The 18,608-nt window shown below is 35.8% G+C and overlaps 1 protein-coding gene across 2 annotated transcripts; it reads right to left on the bottom strand.

Moving 5' to 3' along the window:
- Positions 1-1,941: 1,941 nt before the first annotated feature.
- Positions 1,942-10,799, bottom strand: LOC122302336 (eukaryotic translation initiation factor 2D). Of its 2 annotated transcripts, none has more exons than XM_043113542.1 (8): positions 10,504-10,799; positions 9,937-10,048; positions 9,113-9,303; positions 8,887-8,981; positions 8,378-8,806; positions 7,763-7,871; positions 2,699-3,344; positions 1,942-2,355 (listed from the first exon to the last, which is right to left on the bottom strand). In XM_043113542.1, the coding sequence occupies exons 1-8, from the start codon at positions 10,636-10,638 to the stop codon at positions 2,234-2,236; spliced, it is 1,839 nt and encodes a 612-aa protein (XP_042969476.1). In that variant the 5' UTR covers positions 10,639-10,799; the 3' UTR covers positions 1,942-2,233. The 2 variants fall into 2 exon arrangements, with proteins under 2 accessions (XP_042969476.1, XP_042969477.1); XM_043113543.1 differs by lacking the exon at positions 10,504-10,799 and adding an exon at positions 9,705-9,755 and having other exon boundaries at positions 9,937-10,026.
- Positions 10,800-18,608: the final 7,809 nt, after the last annotated feature.

Here is an 18,608-nt window from a genome sequence, read left to right on the forward strand (position 1 = left end):
TTGCCAGTTTTTTTTTCTTTATTTAATTTGGTAAGACGAAGAACAAAATTGCCGGTGTCCATGGTGGGTTCTCCTGCTACCTGCTGCTCCTCCTACGGAGCCTTGATTTGGGGTGGGCCTCCAATTATTGTTATCCATCAAAATTTCCCAAATATCTAATGAAACCGAACACAAACTTTTACACAGTTATGATCATATTCAGATCAAATCACTCAACCTAGATAAAGGGCTACAAAAGCAAACACCGATTTTGATATGTGATGGTTTGGATCCAAATTTTGAGAGGGAAGGAGAAGTAAAGGTGTAGCATTTTGGGGAAAGAAGCTGATTGCAGGTCAGGAGGTAGAGGGAAGGTTAAGAGAGAGAAAGATTGGAGTTTCAAATCGGGAAAGGAATACGATGGTATGTAACAAGAAGGACAGTATCTATCATCTATCTAATGCTTACTTTGTAAAAAAGCTTTCTCATTCGGGGGATGGAGATTATTGCCGATGGAGATGGTGGGCGCGATGGATTCGACTGGGTTAAGGCATCTGAAGAAGAGATCTACTTTGCAAGGAGGATTTCGACTGGGGCGTTCGACTGTGATGACCCTAACGTGAATTGTGTGGAATCGCTCACGTGGCAAATTATTATTGGAGGCTGGTAATCCATTGGGAACAGCCGGACCGGTCCGAAGGGGCTCTGATAATTTAAGTGTACAAAAAATGTTGTTATCCTTAAATGAAACAAAGAATCTTGTTATTATAGAAAAGAACCTTCGAGATGAATTTGGTGTCTTAACTCATGTTTTACACCAACTAATTTGACGTCGAAACATAAGCCTCCAATTAGTTGCCCAAATAAACCAATGTGCACTGGGGTATGATCCTGACGTCCTCATCAATCTCCCTGCAACGCATTTATAAGCGACGAGTCCCAACAACCTCTTTAATAGTTGGGCCTTACCCTGAATCTTTGATCGTCACTCAAGAAGGAATTAGGCCACGTTTGTTTTTTTTAATTATGAATAAGATAAGATAAGTTTACATTAAAAATTTTAAAAGTTAAATTAAATATTATTAAAATATTTTTTTTTAATTTTAAGATTTAAAAAAATTAAATTATTTATTTTATTTTACATAAAAATTTAAAAAAATTATAATAATAAGATGAGTTAAAATGATTTTATACTATCTTGGATTTTCTGGAGTTTTCAAAATGCAGGATCGTTGATGCTGTTAATCATCCAATCGTTTTATTGGTGGAATGTTTCTTTAAGTAATCTACGAATTTTCACCAAACAGCCGCCGTAACATGGTAGTTTGGGATAACATGGCAGAACAATTGCAAAAGGTCCACGGACATAGAGTCACCCCTGGGACAGAGAAGGAATAAGGGGTAAAATTTTTCCTGCCCTAATTAGAAGAAAATTGATATTTATAATTATACTTGTGCAAGTGTTATACAACTTTTTTAAAAAAAGTAAATTAATATAAAACCTATATGAAAAAAAAATTAACTTTTTAATCATAAATTCTATTCTTTTTTAAACCGATTACACGATATTTACACACTTTATTACTGTATATAACATTCATCTATTTAGAAGGGAAAAAAGCCACTGTACTGCCCTTTTATTCTTTTAACTTAATAATTAAGGAAGTGATTTTTAAGTGTAACAATGTATTTTTTTTTAGTTAATGATTAAAAAAGTGATTAAAAAAAAGTAGAAAAAAAAATTACACTGAGCGGGTCACGCCCAGCTGTAAGGATGGGGCGGCAGAGTAGCCCCATCCTTTGGAAAGACCCCAACCCTAGCTGAACCACTACAACCACAAAATTCAATGAAAACGTGGACCAGCTGCCAGCAGGGTCTAGTCGTTAGTCATTGTTTGATCCAATATAACTACAAACTAAACACGTCCATTCAACAACTAACCAATAAAAAAGAATAAATCATTTCTGAAAAATAGAACCATATGATATGAATGATATTTGTACAAACCAGTAAAATTAATCTGAAGATATTACCATCTAGCAAAAGTAAGGCATGTATGTAATTCATTGCAGTACAAAATCCTCAGAATTTCAGCCATGCTAGCTTGCAAGAAACGGCATCACTTCTTGTCAAATTACCCGCACAAGCAAATATAGGCAACCAAAAAACAATTTATTGCGCCACAGGCAATCTATTTGTTTCCGCTCAAGTAAACTTGGATGATCGGTAGAAAGCTTAGCTTTTATCCACTTCTTATTTCTTGGTTTTATCAAGAACCTCAATGTATCTCTTTGGGATTCCATACTGTTCAACAAGATGTTTTGCGAGATCATCAATCACACCACCTTGCACCAGAACCTCGTGTCCTTTCTTACCTGAAAAAAGGAAATTTTGCAAAGTTTCAGATCAGCGGGAATATGTATTTATCTCGATGCATTTGCTAGATGAAATTAGAAGTCACACAAACACAACTTTCTAATTCTTTCCAGGGTGAAACAAAAAAGCATACAGATCTTAGAAATATAAATCAAATATCTAGATAACACTGACAAGCTTCACTGACTTGATACAAAGAAAAGTTTGAATCATTTTTTCCATATGAATCAAAAGTTGAAAACCCTAGAATAGAAAATAAATATATTCAATACCTCACTATGTTTACCAACTGATAAACACCATCAAAAATGACATTCTCAATAGACTGACAAAACAAGATACCTGGTAATTCTGCCACTGATGTACTGCATGCAAACTTTTTCTGAAGCTCTGATGCCAAGGCTTCAGCATCCACCAAAAAAGTTTCCATCCCTGAGAATTTAGTCACCTTCTTGTTACCTTGCCGCCGTTCTGTCAGTATCTGAATTGCTTTCAGAGCACCTTTGCGAACAACTGACTCGCTTCCTCTGGTCACAAGGTGGTGAGCTTGCATCCGGTTTATGAATAGTTGCCCTAAATCTTTTTTATGAATTTCTGCTGGGTATGTTGATCCCTTTTTAATGACCCCCTTGAACAGAGCATCACACAATATTGCGTCCAGAACCACAATGGACTTGTCTGTCGGCTTTACCAGATTTTCTTTCTCAATGTATTTGAAGACAATATCAGAAGCTTCTGAAGCACTAAAAAGTTTTCCCTTATCAGCTCCTACAGATGCAAAAATGGGATTGACATGTACACTCGGTTTATAGATCTCTGCCACATCCAGCATCCTATTCGACCGGCTTTCATTGGCAGCATGATCACTAATCTCATTTTTTTTCTCTACTTTCCGTTTCTCAGGCTTGAAGGATGAGTACTCAGCATGATTGCGGTCAAAAGAAGATAGCATAACCTCCTTTTTATGTTTATCTTCCTTCACTGCAATCTGTCCATGCAGGATCATCATAAAGAAAGAAAAAGAAACTAGCTACATAAGGATTAACGATGAAAACAACAATAAAGCATGGTACATTAAAGTCCCTTCATCATGAAAGTCTACAACCCTGCTTCAGTTAGATTTACTTCCTGCTAATTCCCACAACAAGGCCATCATTGACTCAAGTCCCTAACTGGAGGTCTTGTGACGAGTATAGATAAGTGGGGATGTGCATGGGGTTTATCGACAAACTGAAAAGAATCTAATCATCAGGTCAGAGTTTCCATGGAAGTGTACGATTATCTACGGTCATAGGAATTAGCATAGATGTTTTACATTTACAGTAGCATGTTAACCACAAAATCTTTTCCCTACCGAAATTCATTATTTTTCATCAAACCAACAAAATTTGGAAGAGATCTATCAAATTTAAATAAAAACCTCAAACACAAATCTCCAAACAGAATGTTGAGGCTAAAAATACAGTTGACATTTTATTTTGCTTCTTTACACTTGTTCCTAGTACCATGACATGAGATTTGGAGTTTGCAATGGCTGCTTGATCAGAACTTCCTACTTGCATTTGCATTGTGGACTCTAGTTTTTCATAATAACTAACATATCAATATTATCTAGCTTTTATTTTTGGCATGATGTCTGGTGCGGTGAAAAGACTCTAAGGCCCATTTGGATGTTGAGATGAGATGAGAAATTTGTATATATTAATGAAATAGTTTGTGAATAGTAGTGAAATGGCTTGAGTTAAGATATTTTATGGAGTTTTGGGAAAGAAGAGAGAAAAATTTGAATAAAAATATTATAAAATTAAAACATTATTAGAAATAATTTTTTAATATTATTTTGTTTTGGAATTTGAAAGAGTTGAATTGCTTTTTGTATTTAGTTTAGAAGTTTGGAAAAGTTGTCATGATCAGATAAAAAAGTTAAAAATTTGAAAATTTGAAATTAAAAAATGTTTGTATTTAAATGATGTTTGAATGTTGAGATGAGATTAGATGGGTTGAGGCCATCTCAACATTCAAACGGGGCCTAAAGCAAGTGTTTCCCTTGCTCTACCAAATCTCTAGCGACAAGGAGGTTGTTGTGGCTGATCTTTTGGTGTTTTCTAGTTGTGTTGTCCATTGGAACGTTAGTTTTTAGAGTGTAGCTCAAGACTGGGAATTGGATATATTTGTTGTTTCCTTTGACTCATTGTATGCTATGTCGATTGACATTGAAGTGGAAGATAAGATGATTTAGAATCTTGGAGGAAATAAAAAGTTCTCGGTGCGCTCCTTCTATAAGGCTCTTTTGGGACTGACTGATGATCCCCGTTTTCCTTGGAAGGCGCTTGGAACTCCAAGGTACCTCCTACAATTGCTTTCTTTATATGGACTGCATCTCTAGGGAGGATTTCACCTTGGATAACTTGAGGAAATGTGGTATTATCAGTTTAGATTGGTGTTGTATGTGCAAGAAAGACAGGAAAGCAGTGGATCATCTTTTGTTACATTGTGAAGTGGCCAAGGGTTTATGGAATGAGATCCTTAATCGGAATAGGGTGGCATGGGTTATGCCTGGAAGAGTGAAAAATATCCTGAAGAGCTGGACAGGTATAAGGGGAAATGCCCGCATCGCTGCTGTGTGGAGAATGATCCCTCATTGCATTATGTGGTGTTTGTGGATGAAGAGAAACAGGAGGTGCTTTGAAGACATGAAGCGTTCTTTGGAGGAGCTGAAGTGATTTTTTTACACTACTTTACTCTCCTGGGCTTTGGCCATTATTTGTAATGCAGATAACTCCATGATTTGCTTGTATATCTCACTGGTGCTTAGTTGTAATTAGGCTTGTTTGATGTATACTCTCGGTGTACTTGGGCTATGCCGTTATTACCAATAATATTTTTCTCTTACTTATCAAAAAAATAACCCAGCTCCCACTTCCAATTTCCAATTCATCCTGGTCATGCAATCCACTTCACATAAGATCTATAATTTTCCACACCCAACCACCCCTTTTTCCAAAATGAAAGGGGGAAAAGGGAAAAAGAAATGGTAAAAGAATCGACATACGTGTAATTAGTTTCCCCAAAAACAAGAAGAAAACTCATCCTTGTCAACAAACCATCATGCATGCTCCACCACAAGACATAAGAAACAACTTAGGTGGGTCGCATTTGCAAACACATCAATTTTATTACAGGCAAACAAAAACACACAAATATACCAACACAAAATTACTTACAAAAGCAACATACCTCTGATTTTAAGGCAAACAACAACATTGCAAAAGCTCCCACCATAGATTATAAATACCTTACTCTGTCAAGCAAATGCAATGATTGGTTGGGGTCCCTTGTACAATACATTATTGACTTCCGGACGATTATAGCTTTGCTTCGAAGCTTCATCGGGTTTGAAAGTGAATTTGAACAAATCTGTGATGGTGCCCATTGGAGGAGTACAACATCTCAGACAGTTGGCGAATATTTTGGGGTGTAAGATTGCCGCTCTTCCCTTGTTATATCTTGGTCTACCGTTGGGGGCAGCCTCGAGAGCGGCTTCGGTGTGGGATACAGTGATTGAGAAGGTAGAACGCCGTCTTGCAGGTTGGAAGAGAATGTACCTGTCAAAAGGAGGTAGGACTATCCTGATAAAGAGTACACTTTCTAACCTACCAACTTACTACTTGTCCTTGTTCCCCATTCCTGCTAGTGTGGCACTCCGGATTGAGAAACTTCAGCGGGATTTCTTGTGGGGTGGTATTGGCGAGGAATTTAAATTCCACCTAGTCAGGTGGAAGAAGGTATGTAGCCCTCTCTCTAGTGGTGGTTTGGGCATCAGAAATCTGAGAATCTTTAATCGGGCGTTACTTGGAAAATGGTTGTGGAGATTTCATAAAGAACCAGAAGCTCTATGGAAGGTGGTGATAGAGAGCAAATATGGGGGTTTATGGGGGGGTTGGTGTACCAATGAAGTGAGAGGGGCATACGGAGTGGGGTTGTGGAAACATATTAGAAGAGGGTGGGAGGTTTTCTTTCGGCACTCGAGATTCTGTCTTGGAGACGGGACTAGAATCAAATTCTGGCAAGATTCTTGGAGTGGTCCTGATGCACTAAAGGCCCTATTTCCAGAACTCTTCAGGGTCGCAGTTGCTAAGAATGCTTCAGTGGCAGATGTCATGGTGATAACAGGAGGACACATCCAGTGGAACATCACTTTTAGTCGGGCGGCAAATGATTGGGAAATGGACAGCTATGCAGCCTTTTTCAGTATGTTGTACTCTTTCAAACCGAATAACCAGCATATCGACGTATTGTGGTGGATTCCTACAGGTAAAGGAGTTTTCTCGGTTAGCTCGTATTATAAATCCTTGTCACATGAGCCCCCTGTTCAGTTCCCTTGGAAAAGGATTTGGAGACACAAGGCGCCCCTCAAAGCAGCTTTTTTTGTGTGGACCGCTTCTCAGGGCAAGATCCTCACAACGGACAATTTGAGAAAACGGAGGGTGATTATCGCAGATTGGTGTTGTATGTGTAGGAAGGGGGGGGAATCGGTGGATCATCTTCTACTGCATTGTGATGTGGCCAGTTGGTTATGGAACGAGGTTTTTAGTAGACTGGATTTGGGATGGGTTATGCCTGAGTCAGTAGTGGCAGTTTTGGCTAGCTGGACAGATTTAAGAGGCAATCAAAGGATCAAGGCTGTATGGAAGATGATTCCTATATGCATCATGTGGTGTGTGTGGCAGGAGCGTAATGATCGGACCTTCGAGGACAAAGAGAGATCGAGGGAGGAACTAATAGCTTTCTTTTTTAGAACTCTTAGTACTTGGGCCACAACTGTTATTTTTAATGGGCCACTTCATGACAGCCTTGTATCTATACTCCCTACGTAGCTAGGGCATACTTTTGTACTTCATATGGCTTTTGCCTATTCTTTCATTAATACACTTGATTACTTATCAAAAAAAAAAAAAAAAAATAGCTGTGCATTTGTGTATATAGGACTTTGGCATCACAAATAGTACTAATCATCTTTAACATATCATACCATTATAACTAAATCGAACCCAGTAATTTAGATATTCATGCCAAACAGGTCATCACAACCCGATTAACTCCATTGATGAAATCTTTAAAGCAACCACACACCAGCTAACTCCATTAATGAACTCTTTAAAGCAACCATAAACCAGCTAACTCCATTGAAGAAATCTTTAAAATAACCACACACCAGCTAACAACATTGATGAAATCTTTTTTTATAGGTAAAAGTACCTCATTTATTGAATAACATTGACGAAATCTGTAAACACCTTCTAAGAAGTTTTCAACTTTTACGCAAATAGAACTGCCTTAAATAAATACTCTGTTTGCTAGAGGAAATATAAATTATAACTCATGGAAAAGCAGTATGAGACGCACCAGTCCTGTGGATGATTTAGCTTGTAACCACTTTGATAATTTTTTGTAGGATGATTTCTTGATGTCAAGAGTGATTCCTGGGGGTCTGCAAGGCAATATATGGTTTGACCTACACCACTCACAAGATAACACCATTTGTTAGATATTTAATGAAAGAATGCGCAAAACAATGCAAAAGACTAAGAATTTTGAGCTTAAGAACACTAATATAAATAGATGGGAGTGGGTACTATCTTCCCCTTGCTCAACTTAGCCCAATGAAGTTCCTTGGCTCACTTGAGTACAGGTTTGGTGCGCTCTACTCAACTCTAGCTTGGCTTCATATCGATGACTGAATTCAATTTCAATTATTGTGCTTGCACAAGAGGCACAATATACTACAAACACTTGAAACGAAAATCATATTTGAAATCCGATTTACTCTCAAGCGACAATATTTAAACTTTATTTTTCTAGCCTTAGCTCCTTTTGCTAGTTTTCTATTTGGATAAAAAGAAACTTAAAGACAACCATCTCAAAGGACATTTTTATTTTCCCAAATTTCAAGGGGTGGATCGCTCCCCCCTCCAACCCAGAAAAAAGAATTACAATTTAAGTAATACACATTCTTCGTACCATAGCGTGCTTCCAGGCAAGGGAAGGTCTTTGTCTTTAACCGTCGTATGCAAGGCTTGCAAAAGGCATTTGTCCAAAAGGGCATCCACATCCTCAGTGGATAGAGTATGATGGTCACTTAATTCCTCAGAAGGCACATTTTCTTTTATCGTCAAATCTCCGACGCCTGCAATTCTTTCTTCGGCAGTAACATTCTCGACATCAAACTGTGTCAATGAACTTGAAGCTTGATTAGATTCAGACAGAGAATTAGTTACATCAACAGGTTCCCCCACTTCATGACTACCACTGCCATTCTGTTGACTGTTTGAGGCCTCACTAGCACCTTCACATGACTCAGAAGTACACAACTGCAGAAATGCAGGATCCTCAAACACGACATCTTCTAAGAAGCCAGCATTTGGCACATAGTGGCCCTCAACAGACTCCCTGTAAAAGAAGTGCATAAGCAGGGATTAGTAGTTTAAATTCTAAATCAATCTCAAATTTACCGTTACAGCTCCAGTTACCAAAGCAAGTCATGATAATAGTGAGTTATTCTTAATGCCTTTCCACGCAGACTGGCTTTTAAGGCTTCAGTACTGCTCATAGTGGTTGCACCAACCTGCACCAAGATCAGTCAAATATGGGGCAATAACTAACTTTACAGAAGAGTTTTGACGGTCCAAGATCCCACAAAATATATATATTTTTTATAGGTAAATATATATATGTAAATATTCCAAAAATGCTTACTGCAATGGCAGCTGGATTGCCAGGTACTTTGACTGCCCATGGTTCTCCAGCTAGAAATGAAGCTAGACCTTCTTGAGGTACACTGATACCGGGAAACATCAAATCTGCCCCTCCGATGACAAATCGTGAAACCTCACCACCCTTCAGTATGAAAGCAGGCAAGAGCTCGGGGACCTTCCAAAGAGCAAAAACTGCAATAGTAAAAACAAGCCGTGATCAACTACAGCCTATAAGAGAACAATCGAAAGGAACATTTTACACATTTCAACACTTCTACAGCAAACACTTCTTCAGAAATTCATCAGTCCCGATTAGTGAGTCTAACTTGAATTCATGCTTTCTAAGTTGATATTCCATTGATGTAAAAATAACACCGCCTGTTTGAGTTCTAAATTTGCAGCTCATTCATAATTAGTAGTCACCATATTCCTTGATGAATGGCCCTAACCTATCTCGCCCTTCACTTTGTAGCATGTTATAGCGCCATTCACTTCTTACTTTCCTTCTCTAGTGAAATCCAGCACTTCAATTTGTACAACTAGCATTTTTTGTAGTAATGAACATTCACATCTAAGGGGAAAAAAAGCACTACCAAGAAAGTGTAAAACTCCTGGAAATATTTTATGCAATGACTTCTACAACTCTACACGATCAGAACCATCCATATCCAAGAAAAACAGAAGATGTCAAGAGCGATTACACTTTAAACTGTCTCATTAGTATACCAAGGGGCAGGAATGAAGATCACTGAGGAAACGTTAGACAATTCGAATGCAAATGTAACGGGAGGAATCTAAACCAAACGCTAATGAATGATAAAATACCGGTGGGATATATTTCTGTGCCTCGCCCATCAATATCAAAAAACATAGGAAAGCCTCCTTCAACACCATATACATGGACTCGATTTTGAAGCTTTGTGACAGTTATCTCTGCCTGAAAAATTACAATTAAATAAATAGTACCGGATTAGTAACTAAGCAAACCAGGTTCTTTCATTTTCTTGACAAGAAAAGGGAAAATGAATACATGAATATATCATGCTAAAAAATCAACAAAACTTGAACATTTTAATCCTCCCTTGCTCATTACAAAATCCAAATTAAGTACTTGAGGCGTCCAGTTTAATAGTGCCCCGGCTGTAAATAATAAATATGCAGCAAAAAGCATTGCTGTGTCAATAGCACCTACCAGGGTCCAGAACAGATAATTATTTAAACATTATCCATCTAGATGGTAATACTCTTCATACGAGGTCAACAGCACAATATTTAGTGCCCGGAAAGGATAACAATTTTTATGCCGAATCCAACCTACGCAAGCTTCGTTACTAGAAAATATTCTAAATTGTAATCAACAAGAGAAAAATAAAAAATAAATAAATAAATAACCTTGGGAGGGAGCAAGACGTCGATATCGGCATCGGAAGCTCTGGGGAAGCGGTCTTTGACTGTACGTTTAAGCTTCTTCCTGTCTGCCCCTGACAGCCTCTGGTGTGACTTGGCCTCTACTGTCTTCTTGAACATTCTCTCAATGTGTGTGCCAGTGCGCGCGCGCACGACAGAGAGCGAGATAAGGAGATAGAAGGCGATAGCGTGCGGGTGTGTCTCTAGGGATTCTGGGGGTACGAACGTTCTGGAAAAGAGGGCGGGGTGTTACTTGAGTTGTTCGCAATAGAGAAGGATAATCTGAATCATTCCGGAACTCATATATTATCTTCTTATAATGCTATCGTTAATTTTATTCTATTATTAATTTATGAAAAATTATATTCATAAATCTTATACATCACATATTAATCTTTTTATTATTATTATTGTTTTTATCAAATATGTGATATATAAATAATGAGTAGAAAAATTTAATTATTTTAAAAATAATAAAATTTAAAAACAAATTAAAATATTATATGATTTGTAGGGACCTCTAGGCTCTAGATAATTTTAAGCAACCTCTAGATAATTTTAGAGATAAAAGTCTAACCACTTAAAGCCTCATTTACTTTTATACATGAGATGAGATGAGATGAGTTAATATGAGAGTTAAAAATAAAATAAAATATTATTAAAAAAATTTAATATTATTTTTATTTTAAGATTAAAAAAATTAAATTATTTATTTTATTTTGTATAAATATTTTAAAAAGTTATAATAATTATATAAGATGAGTTAAAAAAATTTTAAAAACAATTGAGACTAATTTTTATTAAGTAATATTACATAAAGTCATAAAATGCGTAAGTATCATACAATCTCAAATGAGGTTTAGTATTAAAAAAATTTAATATAAGTCACGTATTTATTCACTTTTTTTAAAATAATTGTATAATAATTGTGCACTTATTACTATAATTATCATTTCTCATTTTTATTTTCTTTTAGACTGCATTTGTATGTTTTTAAAAATACAAAACCTTAAGCAAATACCTAATGAGAGTAAAGTAATGACAAGAGATTCCCTCTCATTGATAGACAATACAACTTATCTCAAATATTTTCAAATATTTTCAAATATTATCATATATTTCATTTTCAAATATCAATGAAGCACAAAATATTTTTAATTTAAAATCTTTAATTTTTTTATATAATTATTGTCTAATCATTACAATTTTTACTAACAAAACATAAACAATAATATCACTTTAAATTACAAAACACCAATTATATTAAAAAAATTATATTCAAACAAAATTTATATTCTATAATATTTTATTCAATTTTTTATCTTTAATTTCTTCAAATTTAATAAAACATCTAAATTCAAAATATTTAATTGCTACTTATAAATATGTTGAGAATCTGAGATATTTACTAACCCTCCCATTAACTAGAGTCTGAATGTGATTATTAAATGGCGATGACTCCAGTCGGTATTGAGCCGAGTCAATCACAATTTTTGGACAGTACTTAGGACTGTTCATTCAAGCCAGATTTTTGTCCGGCCTGGTCTGGAACTCGCATACCTTGATTCTAGTTTCAGATTCCGGCCTTGATTAAATTCGGATTAAAACTCGCATCATTAAAACCGGATTTATCTAATCCAGACTCGGGTAGAAAATTTGAGTTTCATATTCATAACCTGGTTAGCCGAGTTTGTACATAAAGACAAAAAAAAACCCTACGTTTCCTTCCCCTTCCCCCTGAATCCCCAATTAAGTCGACAGTCTCTACGTCTCCTTCAGTCCTTCCCCTACCCCTCGATTCTCTCTCTCTCTCTCTCTCTCTCTCTCTCTCTCAAAACTCTAGTCGCTGCCGCCGTGGTGACAAGCAAACACCCTCTTCCCCCCACCCCACTTGGCCTCAAAGAGAAAACTAGAGAAACTCTCCAAGAAAGTGCGAGAAAATTAGATAATAAAGCACAAAGCCACCACCTTATCTCTCAATCTCTCTCTACCTGCTGCCATATCTCTCCAGACGCACGTGTGCCTGTTGTTTTTTGCTCCTTTTAGTCCCACACCGGTGGGAAATAATAAATGGGCAGATTTTTGAGGTTATAAATAAGAGGCTTAGCCTCTTAGTTTAAGTGCACCAGTTGAAAGCTTATCTAGTAACTTTTGACTTTAGTTAAATTCCTCTATTAACCTTTTGTAAAAAGGGAAGAGGTGTAAAGTTAAAGTTTTACTAGTGGGGTAGTTTTGTGGGTGTGGTGAGGAGAAAAATTGTGTGATTGTAACAATTTTTCACATAGTGAATTTTCTTCTCTGGGTCTGGTGGTTTTTCTCCTGTTTTGGAGTTTCCACGTAAATTTCTTGTGTTGTTATTATTTCTATATTTTTCTTGTTATTCCTGCAAAGGGTAGATCCTAGGGGGGTGAATTTGGAGGTCCAAATTCCCAACAATTGGTATCTGAGCCACTAGGCTCTTTTTGTGGGGTGGAGCTTTGGTGTGGTAGTGTGGATACGTACAGTCTAAGGAGGTTCTGTCTGGGAGATTGGAAATTTTAAGTGTGTCCATTGTGACCCTCCAATCTTTCCTGAGAACTGACTTAGTGAGGTACTATTCATTTCTACAGTAATTTCATCAAAGTAATGTCAGGAAGTGGGCCTTCAAATCTTGTCAAATTTGAGGGGGAGAAATTTGATGGGAGAATCAATTTTGGCTTGTGGCAAGTACAAGTCAAGGATGTCTTGATTCAATCAGGATTACACAAGGCATTGAAGGGCAGACCAACACCTGAAGTCAGCACTGGTACTAGTGTGACTGGTGAAAGGAGCAGATCTAAAATGAGCGACGAAGATTGGGAGGATCTGGATTTGAGAACAGCAAGTGCGATACGTCTGTGCCTGGCCAAAAATGTTCTTGCAAATGTGCATGGAATATCTACGGCAAAGGAACTCTGGGAAAAACTTGAAGAGTTGTATCAGACGAAAGGCGTCTCAAATCGTGTGTACCTGAAGGAGCAGTTTCATACACTGCGGATGAATAAAGGTACAACTATTTCAAATCATTTAAGTGTTCTCAATGGCATTGTCGCTGAGCTAGAAGCTATTGGAGTTAAAATTGATGATGAGGATCAAGTCTTGAGACTCATCTGGTCTCTTCCACCTTCCTATGAGCACATGAAACCTATTTTGATACATGGGAAGGAGAAAATAATTTTTTCAGAGGTTACCAGTAAAATCTTTTCTGAAGAGAGAAGGCTAAGTAGTGGAAATAATGTTCCACTTGAGAATTTAGTGATGGTAGCAGCTGGAAATGGGAAGATAAAGAACTCCATGAAGAAGAAAGTAGTCTGCTGGGGGTGTGGACAATCTGGGCACGTCAAGAAAAATTGTCCAAGAGCTGGAGCAGGTTCGGCAAGTGGCTCCAAGTCAGTAAATGGAGATACTGGAAATGATGCTAATATTGTGTCTCTCTCCATGGAAGATTTTGCTCTTTAAAAAGAGACATGTACATCCTCATGGCATGTCGCTAATTCCCAAAGTTGCCATGATAGAGGATGTGTTAATGTTAGCGGGTCCACAAGTTTGCACACAGGCATTGGTTTGGCATTGATGCAGGGTGTGTGGTGGAAATTCATGTCGATGGCTGATGAACTTCCAGGAGAGCCAAACGTGGAAGTTACACCATAATTTTCAGCAAGGTTATTTTCGACATGGGCCGAAGTGAAATGCTTGGAATTGGTTTATTCTAAGTGGGTATGCTTTTATGGTGAAGCATGATAGTGGAAGCTATGAAGATCTTCATTGAGGTGGAGTTTGGCTGTGGGACCAGTCAAAGTCGCAAGGTGGAGATTGTTGTTTTTTGCTCCTTTTAGTCCCACACCGGTGGGAAATAATAAAGGGGCAGATTTTTGAGGTTATAAATAAGAGGCTTAGCCTCTTAGTTTAAGTGCACCAGTTGAAAGTTTATCTAGTAACTTTTGACTTTAGTTAAATTTCTCTATTAACCTTTTGTAAAAAGGGAAGAGGTGTAAAGTTAAAGTTTTACTAGTGGGGTAGTTTTGTGGGTGTGGTGAGGAGAAAAATTGTGTGATTGTAACAATTTTTCACATAGTGAATTTTCTTCTCTGAGTCTGGTGGTTTTTCTCCTGTTTTGGAGTTTCCACGTAAATTTCTTGTGTTGTTATTATTTCTATATTTTTCTTGTTATTCCTGCAAATGGTAGATCCTAGGGGGGTGAATTTGGAGGTCCAAATTCCCAACAGTGCCAGCTTAACCAATCACCTTGGGATGCGATTTCGTTCGCCCAAGACTCCCAACAGGTCAATCCCCCAATCTTTCTCTCTCATTTTCTTTCATTTTCTCTCACAGATCTGAAATCTTTTTTTTTTTTTATTCCTTTAGCATGGATCGTTTTCCACTACTTTGCCCAACTCTAGGAAGAACTCCTTTAGTCAATTTGTTTGCTTATGATTTCAGTTTTTTGTCTTTCAAATGAGTAGCTGATTTTAGGAGTATTTTAGAACTGTTGATCTGAGGCCTTCTTCTTTTTGTTTATGGGTTAGATCCTCGTGCCGTCGTCTTCATTTCTATGTATGTTTTCCTCTCTCTATTTTTTTTGTTCTCTATTTGTTGATTTTGATTTTTTTTTTCCTTTTTGTGCATTGGGTATTAGAGTACATCTTATATAGATCTATGTTGATTTGGGTTTTAGAATATATCTTATATTGAGTTTGGGTAAAACTGGTGTTTTAAAAAAAATATGTACGTGTTTAAGGTGACAGATTGAAGAGGCTAAGGTTTTTTGCTTTTATATTGAAGTGGCTAAGGTCTTTTGGTTTTATATTGAAATGGGTTGTCTGTTCTCTATTTTCTGGTCTTTTGGTTTTATATTGAAGTGGGTTGTCTATTCTCTATTTTATATTTTCTATTTGATCTGTTGGATAATTTCGGAGTTGAATATTTTGTAAAACTTGTAAGAGTTGAAGATCTATTTGATCTGTGTGCATTACTTTTAACCATGATTTTTCCATGAATTAACTAATTTTTTATGTTAAAATGTTTCATAATATAGCAAATTTAGACATACCACCAACTGATTGTGAAAAATTCTTAACGAAAATAATGTTCCTAAATATGGGTCAACAATTTTTGGTTCATTGATTCATTTCTGTAAATCTATACACCTCTTCAAGTTGGTTATTATGTTCCTAAATATGAGCCAACATTTATATATATATATATATATATATATATATATATTTATTTATTGGGGTGCTAGATGTTAGTTAGAAGTTTGATAGTCAGAGTTGGACCCATTTTGTCTCGAGTTACTCATTTAATTACTCATGTCCATAACTTTTGGTCGAGAACAACTTGTTTTGTTCTTGATCATTCAGGCAAATGATGGGATCCCTCTATTAGCAGATTCAGTATGTATCTAGTATTATATTACTTAACCAATATAAAAAAAATATATATGACATAGGCTATCTAGCATTAAAAAATATTTTACTAAGTCTAATTTGTCTAACACGTATCTTTAAACGATGGTATTAGCCATATCTACTAATGTCTGTGTTGTTTTCATTCCAAAAAACTAAAGGTAATGTGTATGTACATTACAGGGCATCTCAATACAGTGTTTCTTGTTAAGCATCAAAAGGAAATCATTTGATACATATATTGTCATCAGGTATAACATATTTTATGAAGCTTTACATATTAGGATTATATGTTTCTATAAATAAACTAATGTCTCTTCTTTGATTCTTGTTTTGCAGGCTAATGCGTTGTCATATGCTGTTGCTCGTAGTCCTCTTCACTAGATTTAAGCATATTTTAAGTATTACTTTCGGCTAGTTGTATTTTGGATGTGTTTTTTCAAATTTATTTTGTCATTTTGTTTGTTAATCAAGTGGGTGTTTGTAATTTTTGTAGCATTGCATCATTTTTATTGTTGGTTTGGATCTTGACAATTGTTGTAAAAATGGTAAAACGTAATCAAGTTAAATTTATAATCACATAATCAGAGTGGCTAATCTGAAATAGGTTAAAAAAAAAAATTGGGTTGAACCCAGAAACCGGATTCTGGTTTTTGAAAACCCGAATACAACTGGGTTTCAGACCGGATTTGATCCGGCTTAACCTGGGCTAGGTTCCCAGGTTGGAACCTGGATGAACAGTACTATCAATTCATAACTTCAAAACATTTATCTCAAGAAACGTAAATCAAATCAATATAGATGAGTTATGAAATATGAATGGTTAATAATAATATGATTATTTGTCACTTATAATAATCTATATTCTCGTTGGATACCACTAATATTCACTAAGAGCACTAATAGTGAGTTAGGCATAGTTAAAATTTAGGTAAGATTTAGCTAATTTGTTCAAAATACATCTATATCAAACTAGCTAAATCCATAGTAATTTTGTCTATCATGTTTTTGGCTGGCTATATTTAGCTAACCCAGCCCCAAATTGCTAACCAAATTATTTTTTGGCCATAAAATAATCTAATATATACTACAAAAAAAAAAATTGTATCATCTAAATTCGTTATAAAAAATGCAAAACGTATTATTAATAAATAATTATAACGAATTTTGTGTTTTTTGTAATAAATTTAAGTGACGTAAAAAAATTATTTATTATAACAACCACTGCTGCTTTTAGAACTATCACACGACCAACGCCTACACCTTTGAATATTTCATCCATTAAATACTCTCTATTGGCAACTTTTTGTTTTTGTAATCATTGAAGCTTCTCGATCAATCATTATTTATAGTATTGACAGTTAAATGGTTTCTGTATTGCTCTAATGGTTGCTTTGTATATTTGAATAACAAGTTTTATTGAAAACTCTCATGCTGTGAAGTGTTGGAGACCACATAAACAAATATTTTTCCCTCCTTAAATGTTTGCACTTTGTTACGGGCTTCCCTTTTCAATTATTTCTTAAAAATTATGTCCATGTTTATCTGATAACCGTTGGAAAAATATGATTGTTGAATAAATATATTTGTTAGAATAATATGACTATTATAAAAAAATACCGTTAAAAAATTATATGTTGAAATAATATGAATGTTAGAAAATTAATATGTATTTTTTTAACAACGAATAAATATTCCAATTACTATTAAAATTAAAATAAATGAAAATATTAAAATTAATATTTTAACAGAATAGTAATAGATTTAAAAGGTTTGTTATTTGATATTATTAAAAAATGGCTAGTTAAATTTGAAAAAGTGAATTTTATAGTAAAAAATTAGCTAAAGAATAGCTAAGCCATTGCTATTGTTCTAAGCGGCCTAAAAAGAACTAGGCATAAAGCCCAATGGGGGTGGTCTCTCGTATGGATGAGCTTATGATCCACGATTTGCTCGACTGCAATGCACCTATTAGGGGTACCCATGTCCCTCCCCCACCACCACATGGGTGGGGACAATTTAGGCCCCTAAATCCCTGCACCACCTCATCTCGTTCAGATGTTGGGGGTGGATTGGCCACTATGATAATCTGTTTCTTCTTGTTCACCTATGATGAAAAACAATAACAAAATTCAAAACACTCGAAAAACAATTCCACAAATTCATCTCTAACATAAAAAGATCCACATCCGACGACAAAATCCATGAATTTACAAGTCTACCCATGGCATTTAACATATTGAAAATAATCTCAACCTTTTGCTCCTGCCAAACTATGGCATGGTTGTAGATCTAACTAAAGAATCATGGTCATGAATGGTTGTGGGTTTCTTTGCAAACCCAAACCATGCTTCAAGAATAACAAAATAAAAAGTAGAGGAGAAAGAGGAAGAGGGAGAGGAGAGAACGAGGGCATTGGGGAGGGAGAGAGAGAGGTGTTAAACAAAACTTAATCTCAAAATGACATCGTTTTGTTTAAAATTAATAAAACATAAGATTAAACTATATCCTTTTATTAAATATTTCTTTTAATATATAATATACATGGGTTGAGTTAGGCTGGCGAGTTTAGGCCCAAGCCGAACCTCGCTCCCAACCCTACACCTATCCAAATAATTTAATCAAGCATGTGAATTCAGAATCTACTATGCCAATACATAATTTATC

Source organism: Carya illinoinensis, chromosome 3, assembly GCF_018687715.1.
Source record: "Carya illinoinensis cultivar Pawnee chromosome 3, C.illinoinensisPawnee_v1, whole genome shotgun sequence".
NCBI classification, from domain to species: domain Eukaryota; kingdom Viridiplantae; phylum Streptophyta; class Magnoliopsida; order Fagales; family Juglandaceae; genus Carya; species Carya illinoinensis.

Bases quoted from the DNA above. Each gene is read 5' to 3' on its own strand.
- LOC122302336 (XM_043113542.1), bottom strand. From the start codon at position 10,638: ATGTTCAAGAAGACAGTAGAGGCCAAGTCACACCAGAGGCTGTCAGGG. The intron at 9,304-9,936 runs GTATTTTATCAT...TTACTATTGCAG, and splicing joins CACAGAAATATATCCCACCG to TTTTTGCTCTTTGGAAGGTC. The intron at 7,872-8,377 runs GTACGAAGAATG...TGAGTGGTGTAG, and splicing joins TTGCCTGGAAGCACGCTATG to GTCAAACCATATATTGCCTT.